Source organism: Odontesthes bonariensis, chromosome 10 (assembly GCF_027942865.1).
Source record: "Odontesthes bonariensis isolate fOdoBon6 chromosome 10, fOdoBon6.hap1, whole genome shotgun sequence".
Lineage (NCBI taxonomy): Eukaryota > Metazoa > Chordata > Actinopteri > Atheriniformes > Atherinopsidae > Odontesthes > Odontesthes bonariensis.
Window position 1 is genome coordinate 9572431 of NC_134515.1, and position 8851 is coordinate 9581281.

The 8851-nt window shown below is 42.6% G+C and overlaps 1 protein-coding gene across 1 annotated transcript; it reads right to left on the minus strand.

Moving 5' to 3' along the window:
• Positions 1-1343: 1343 nt before the first annotated feature.
• On the minus strand, positions 1344-8781 carry ccnq (cyclin Q). Its single transcript, XM_075475575.1, has 5 exons — positions 8397-8781; positions 6960-7143; positions 5318-5450; positions 4760-4978; positions 1344-2159 (listed from the first exon to the last, which is right to left on the minus strand). The coding sequence occupies exons 1-5, from the start codon at positions 8530-8532 to the stop codon at positions 2070-2072; spliced, it is 762 nt and encodes a 253-aa protein (XP_075331690.1). The 5' UTR covers positions 8533-8781; the 3' UTR covers positions 1344-2069.
• Positions 8782-8851: the final 70 nt, after the last annotated feature.

Genomic DNA, 8851 nt, shown 5'->3' on the forward strand with positions numbered 1-8851 from the left:
GAAGAAGAAATGGAGGGAAGACAGACAGAGAGACTCAGATGTGTCAGAACTGATCATATGACTTTGACTTCTTCATCCTGGACACACACACACACACACACACACACACACACACACACACACACACACACACACACACACACACACACACACACACACACACACACACACACACACACACACACACACACACACACACACGTGTGTCAGACCTGATTTTGTAGGATACACAAAAAAATAGTAGGTAAGCCAACACTCATCTGCTAAAAATATCCAGTCTTTGAAGCTTTGTGAGATAAAGAGAAAGAAAATTAGAGCAGCCTTTAATAGTATTCATAGTGTCCTGGCAGGCACACTTAAAAGTTACTTTCTGAACTCTGAAGAGAAACGACAGCCAGTTTTGATAGACTGTAGGATGGAACTAATGCACACAAGACAAGGCAAACTGAGACAACATCTAACAAAATTTCAGGATGTTTACTATCAACGCTGATGACAAGACGTGGAGAAACGTGATTAACGCACCCCTCTCAGCTCCTTCCTGAACTTACAACGATCAGTGTAATGCAACATGCTCAAATGTGGCAAAGCAAGGGTGTGATTAAGCATGGCCCTGGGTGAGCAGTCCCAGTTCCTGAGGGGCTGGATGAATATGATAAGCTTTTCGTCCTCCTGGGGAAGGCAGACGAACAGTTTCAGCGAGCACACCGGGAGCTCTGTTACTCATTTGTGTCCAGTGTTCCGCTGTTCGGTGCCAAAGAGGCTTTGGCATGAGCTCTGTGGCCGCATTGTTTAAAAAAAAAAAAAAAATTAAATGCATATACAGTTGTCTATTTAGTTCAGCTTTGATTGTTTCCAAACAGCTTGAAACTAAATTTTTAACAAACATTACTCAAACAGGAGGACGTTATGCATCCTCTGGGGACCACTTTCAGCTGAGGACCAACAATCATTTGGTCTCTTAATGAATAATTTGGCAGCAGGATGATGTGTGTGTTCATTGCAATGAAGAAATATGTCACTCGGCGAAACAGTGAGGCTCACCGATTTCGTTTTAACAGATTTTTGGAAATCAATGGAGCTCTGAGGCACAGGAAGAAGATAAAACCCTAAGGTGGGAAATATGGAATTATCACTCTTGGAGGAGGTTAATTTAGCTGTTTAATTTTGTAGAAATAAAACAAGAAAATAAATAAATATATATTTAACAATATATCACAATGAACATCCTCCAATGAGCTTTGATTCCATATACTCTTCCAGATAATCTTTGATACACAGACTACAACTTACTTTTCATGAAATTCACTTGCATTAAAAAGTTGAAACAGAGTAGAGCAGACTCGGCAGAATATGAATTGTTTATTTCTAAGAGCAGACAGAAGATCGTGCCCCTGCATATTTCACAGCCACTTGGTTTAAAAGTTTAATAAAACAACTGTATTTAAACTAGAATTCATGAGAAGATCTCTGTGAATGGCAGCACTGCAAAAACACAAAAAAGACTTCATAATAAACCACGAGGCACTTACCGGTACATAAACTAAGAGTGAAGATGAACAAGCTATTCAGCCAATCAATGCAGTCAAATTGGGAATACACTTTTAGTACAATAATATGTAATGCCAAGAGGAGTTTTGAATTTAAATTACAAAGGATAAATATCAGTATCTACGGGTCCAATTGTTATTAAGATTTACCTGAAGCCACCGTTTCAATGCATTTCTATGAATATTTCGGAAATATTAATTGAGTTATTCATGATAACTGAATAATGAATTTTGGGCCTCTTTGTAAAATTCTTGCAGTGGTATTTGTAGTTAAAAATATGTCGACTGTGGAGTGTGAAGGGAACACACTCACATCAGTCCACTGAGTCCGAAAAGTGAGAACTGTCTCCCCCCTGTGGCAGGAGGCGGTACTGCTGGTGTGTTTCTCTACGCGCCATACAAAGCGCTCTTTTATCTCACACACAGACACACTCATCATCAAACACACCTGAACTCTGACACTTGACTGCAGAGCGGCACACACCGCGCAGACACACACAGATTTCGTGGCCGTGTCCTTCAGACACACTTGGCCTCCATGTCGTAGAGCTGAAGGAGGTCTGAGATCACAGCATCGATGTCCGCTTTGGTCACGTCCTCACACAGCACCTACACATCCACAAACACACAACACAGACTTCAGCTCCACACCTGGCCTCAACAGAAAAGGAGATCACGTTTCATACGACCTGGATTTTAAGGTCTTGAGGCAGAAAACTAGAACAAGCACAGACTTTTCTCACTTTCAATTTGGAATTAGATGACTTGTTGAGTCAAAGATGCGTCGATTGTAAAGTCGTGCGACTATAAAACACTTTAATATTCCACAGGCTTTTAAACATTTATATGAAAACTGCACATGAAATCAGTTCCACTAAGTGTCAGACGAACCCTCAAATTGCTGTTTTTTCCCCTCTTTTTTAAGGATTTCACTTTCAGATACTGTTCATCTGCCTCCATTTAGTCTACATTCACTATTGCTGGCCAAACGTGACACCCTCTCCTGTTGTCTTTGAACCCATTTTTTGAGATTTCTATGGAAGGAGCTCTACTGAGGGAAAACTCAGGATTCCTTTAGGCTGAATATCACCAGAAAAGGAGTTTGTTTGACTCTCTGAAGAAGGCTTCAACCCTGTAATGCATTTCCAGAGCTTCATAGGTCAATACCACCATGTCATAAAAAATAAAGGCACGCTAGATTATCTGAAAAGAGAGTACCTTGATGTTTTCCACGTTTGTGGCCAACAATGATTGGGATTACTCAGAGATTTAAGAGGCGTCTACATGCACCTACAATGTAGCCTGGCTGACGCGTCCACATCTCGATGAGATGGTGGTCTGGGAACTAGGTGTGCATTATCTCGTATTTGAGGCGTGGTTTACGAATGCCTAGAGCCGTTTATTGGGCGCTACGAATGTCTATCAAATGGCGTCTGGTTCTTCCCATGCTGCTTTGCGCGCGATTCATAGCCAATTGTATCACTTATACCAGATGACGTATGTAGAGCGACAGAAATTCGACGAGGAAGAAGGCAATGAAATCTTTCAACGCCAAACTTTGCTCTTTTTTAAAAGCTGCCATGTTGGATTAACACTCTACAAGCTTCGGTGTTGCGCATAGACGTCGTCATCGTCTTGCCCCCCCCCCCCCCAATTCTGTGTTCTCTAACTCAGGCAAAAATAAGGCCGGTGGTTTCCAGGCTGCCTTTGCAGTGTGAATGTAATCGTGCACAAAGCAGCATGGGAATTCCCAGGCTACCTACAATGTGTATTTGAGGCAATCTTGCTTTTGACGAGTCAGCCAACCAATTCCTTTCAACACAAGCATGTTCTAATTTTTACCTTTCCTCACCAGAAGGTACGAAGACTTGAAAACGGACCTAAAGGAGCGACAGGCCTACCACAAGGTGCCCGTGTACGCAGCAACAGTGAAGAGAGCGGGGACACAATTCTCTGAACGTTTCAGAAATTCTCCAAACATTCACGAGTGAAAACAGCCTAAAGTGAATTAACTTGATCACTATAATGACTTTAGACTCTTCTGTTTTTTGGTTCATCAGTGGGTAAATATGTCAAACGTAATAATAAATACGACCAATAATAACCCCTAATACGGCTTATAATGGTTTTACTGAAAGGAAGTTCTTCCCCTCCGCTGTCACTTTGAGCATTTGACGGAGGATTGAATCAAAGGGAAGATTTGATGCAATCTGCTGGTTTCCAGTTTTTACAACATATCTTTGGATAAACACCAACATACTGAACTACACTCTAGTGAACTAGATTAGATTTAACTAAATTATAAATCAGATTCATTTTAACTGCTTGCCCTGAGATGACTGACTGTAAATTAGTATTACATAAATGCACTGAATCCAATGGTAAAATAAGAAGGAATATTTCTTCTGATCCAAATATGTTTTCTACCAAATATGTCACATAATAATAATATAAAAGATGCATTAGAGTTATAAAACCTTTACAATCGATGGCTACTGAAGACACAACAGAGTGGGTTAAAGCAGCAAAGAAGTGACAGATCAACTCAAAAAGTCAAACATCTAAATTTGTGATTCCAACTGTGTGACAATGCTGATTATTTCATATTTTAAGCTCGAACCCGGTGGTGTTTACATCAGCCGCTGCTGATAGAATGAAACACACAAAATGGTTGTTGGGCCGCCGCCGCAGCAGCGACCGCTCGCTTTCTGGAAGCCCTTTTACTCTTCGTCTGACAGCTTAACTGCCGCTACACATCGGCTCACACTTCACTTAATTTGTACTCCCGACTGTTCGGCTGCTTCCAGCAACCAGACGTTTTAAGTGCCGTCACTGCCGTCACATCGACTGCTGCTTGGAGCGCTTTCAGCCTACGCACCTCACTGCGCCTCGTCTCCAAATGAATTATCAATAACTTCTGCGGTTTGAAATTTACTGCCTTTACGTGCTCTTTAGACGACAGTTTGATTGCTTTTATCTACTCATACCTCAACTGAGAGTCAGGTGGCGACACGCTTACTTGTCAAACAATATTTCAAATAAGTGGACGTTGGTTAAAGAGTGACGGTAAAAGTTCCTCCCCAGCTGTAGGATGTCTCCATGTTGCCATAACTTTGTACGAGGTAAGAATAACGTTCGTATTTACCGCTCAGGTAACATAAGACTCTTAACATCTGTTAAATTCTCAGTCGGTAATTACGAACACACACCTGCCACCACTCCTTCTCGCCGACAGGCAGCTCCACTCCGTAGCTGTTTAGGGCCAGGTACATGGTTGCTATAGCAATGTGTTGTGGTGTATGGTGAATGCACATGGCTCCATGGTAACAGTCTCTCAGCAACGCCCAGGAAGTCTCTACCACAGGGGTTCGACACCAAGCGTGCCGATTTACAAGCGACTGCACAGACAGCAGGTAATGGAGTAAATACTGCGGGGGAAAAAACAGAGACAGAGGTTTTAGTTGGTTTTGGAAAAGAAAACAATGCATTTAAGTGTGAAAACTGATCATAAAGTTGAAGAAAAATGAACTCCTTAAAGATAACAGGCACTTCTGTGACTTAAGATTTCAGTGAACAGACGGGATAAGCAAAAAAATAGAAAAATCAAAGCCTAAACATAAAGAAAGAGAGAAGATTTGAAAACATTTCTACAGATTTCACACTGAGCCTGAACACAAACATAGTGGGATGTCCATGACGGCATCAGGCGGTAACAGGGACAGATGAGGAGACCGAACACGAAACGGGGAGGACGCACGCGCTCCTACCTTGTGAGGGTGTTCAAAGGAGACGTGGAAGTTGAGCTGTCGGAGCACGAGGAGCTCACACTGCACCACGCTGTCCCTCAGCTCCCAGAACTCTTTGTCACATTCTAGAGGAGCGCCGCCTTTGTTGAAGTACCTACGAGCAGCGAGTAGACGGAGGGAGGGAGGTGGAAAGACTCAATGTGAGCACAACGAAAGGTCGGGACATACAGAACTGTGTAGAAGTCTTGAGCCATGCCTCACTTCTTTATATATTGCTTGGAAAATGTATGTAAACTTACAGCATACCAGGAAAACAGAGTCTGTACATTTCTAAGCGGATTTAAAGTGAATATCTGCTCTGAGCTCCTTTATTCTCCAACACAGCCTGAAGCTTTCTGTCCTTTCTTTAAGGAGTCTTCAGGAATAGTTCTCCAGGCTTCTTGAAGGACATCCCAAAGCTCTTCTTTGGATGTGGGCTGCCTTTTGTTCCGTTCTCTGCCAACATGATCCCACACTGCTTCAGTAATGTTGAGCTCCGGGCTCTGGGGAGGATTCATCCCTCCATCAGACCTGCTGCCACTGATTTTCAGTCCACTTCTTGTGTCCTTTGGCACAGCTCAGCCTTTTCTCCCTGTTTCAGATGCATCTCTCAGCTCCTGTGTCAGGTCTTTGCTGGATCTTTTCCTCTTTCTTACGGACATCACTTTCAGATCCTGTTCATCTGCTGTAGATAGTTCTTTAGGCCTGACACTTCTTCTTTTGTCCTCCACTTGTCCAGTTTCCTCAAATGTTTTAAGGACACACTGCACACCGTGCTGAGATATGCCAAGTTTTCAGCTAACAGCTCTTTGGGAATCACCTTGTTGCTGCAGAAATCCTGTTTTCTGTCTGTCAAACTGTGTTATCTTTGCTGTTTTTCATGGATTCAGCTAAATAAATGGTAAGAAACTGTGTCTTTGTGCTAGGCTGCATTTGAAGATGGGTTCTTTGCCAAGTTGCCTGTTATGTGTCGACACAGCACTGGTTCTTCCCTTGAGTTAGGAGCCTTCTTTATCTTTGAAAGATTCATAAGTTGATGTTAAATGACACATTCCTCTGAAAAAGGTCAGGTTTAAGGACTGGACTAAAAGTGAGTGAAAAAGCAGCCACTGTCCAAAGTAAAAGTTGTCAACACTCAAAGTCTTTTCCCATCAAAATGTCAGAAAACGTGTCTTCTCTGTCACAACGCAACTCTAAAACTAAAACTGACGCGAAAGACTTGCAGAGCTCACGGTTGCAAAACTGTGTCATTAAGACCTACAACTTTTTCCCCAAAAGCAGTAATTCAAGACAAAGTTTTATTTACAGATTGAATGTCACACTGAACATCACCATGACAACCAGAGCTTACAGCTGATAGAATATCTGCATTTTTTTATACACACATTGATACATTCAGCTTAAACGGTGGTCTCACAGAAATGTCTCCAGAACATGCATTGCCAAGTTTTAATTCAGTCTTAACAACTCTATCATCATTGGCTTCTCTTCTCTCAGTACTCAAGGTACTAAAAATCCGTTGCTTTATAAGAGAAGTGCAGAATAGCCGAGATTAGCTGCAGCATTTTTGCTCTGAGCGATGAGCTTTAAACGTGTTGCATCCAGTCTTTACCGTGAATATTACCTGTGGCTGACGTTGATGATGTCACGGGTCCTGATGTGCTGCTCCTCCACTTTTCCAGCCAGGTACACACAGCTCATGGCCACCAGGTAGGGTTCGTACACACGGATGCTCAAGCGTTGGAAGAAACGATGATACAACACGCAGGCTGTGGCCACGGGCACCGAGCGCATGCCGAGCTTCACTCCTGAACAACAAAGCAGCACCGAGCTCTAAGAGGGTTCTGACCTTCTCATCTTCAGGAAATACATTCAGAAATCACCAGGAACTTTGCTGCAATGATCCTGGCTCAGAACCTTCTTCCATTAAAAACAAATTATTATACAGGAACCAAAGTAGAACAGTGGTGTAAAAGCAAATTCTAAAAGCTAAACAGGGACTGCTCGGTGGATCAGACATAGGGCGGTTGTACTTTAATCAGAAGGTTTTAATGTTCAACCAACAACACCGAGAACTTAAACAGCACGGGGCCTTTTTCAAGAGATACAATATTACGTCGGCAATTTACACTGAGATCTAAACTACACCGTTAATCAGGCTAATTAAAGGGATAGTTCGCCTCTTTTGACGTGAAGCTGTATGACATCCCATATTAGCAATATCATTTATGAACATTTTCTTACCCCCTGCTGCGTCCTGTGAGCCGAGTTCCAGCCTCGTTTTGGCGTTGATGAAGGTAGTCCGGCTAGTTGGCTGGGGTTTAAAAAATTAAAGCGTTTTGCTTCTCAAAACAATATGCGTTCAAAAGAGTAATACATTTGCATCACAAAATCGTTCATCCAGAAAAAGTCAGACCTCACAATCGCTTGGCGCTATTTTTGCCTCCCTTCATATCAATGCGTTCAGCCACATGCAGACAGCCGTACCTGTTACGGTGTTTACTGCTCGGTCTGCACTTCGGTCTGCACAGTTTACACAGCAGACAGTGATACGAAGGGAGAGAAAATAGCGACAGGCGATTGTGAGGTCTGACTTTTTCTGGATGGACGATTTTGTGATGCAAATGTATTACTCTTTTGAACGCATATTGTTTTGAGAAGCAAAACGCTTTATTTTTGGGACCCCAGCCAACTAGCCGGAGTACCTTGTCAACGACAAAACGAGGCTGGAACTCAGCTCACAGGACGCAGCAGGGGGTAAGAAGATGTTCATAAATGATATTGCTAATATGGGATGTCATACAGCTTCACGTCAAAAGAGGCGAACTATCCCTAAGGCAGGTGAGCATGGCTGCTCTGCCACTGATGTGTGGACATAAAACTCACAGCCAGTGTTAGAAAAACAAAACAAAGAATTTTACCTATCAAGTACTTACTTTTAAATATCAATGCAAAACTTTGCCATAATAAGTCATATCGTAACTTCTTGGACTTGTAATCTAACATGCTGGCAGAAGAAGACTTGACTCCATCCCCACGTTGACACACTCGCAGCACCCACCTGCCTCCATTATGAAGCGACACACGCGAAAGTGAGTCCTCATGTCCCGGGTGGGGTCCGCGCCAGAGTCCCTCCTGTCCGCCAGCCTGGCGGCTTCGTTCAGGGTGGCAGACGACCGAGAGGACGGACCCTCCATGTCGGCTGGACCATAGGAACGAAAAGCCAGCGTGTCTACGAGATTCGATGACACAACTGAGACTTTATCTTCAACAAAATATGAACTTAACCCGCTGTGATGCAAAGTTATTCAATATGTGGTCCTAATTAGGGAAAACTGAGCTTAAACACTGCAAAATGTTTGTTTTAACTGAACATTTTTACTAGCAACTGCCTGGTTAGCTGCTAGCAAACGTTCATTCGCGTTTACAGTTGTTACCGGAAGAAAAACATCAAGGCTTCCGGTCAGTAACTTCAAAATAAATAGTTTCTAAAAACCTTTTTTTTTTTTTTTTTTT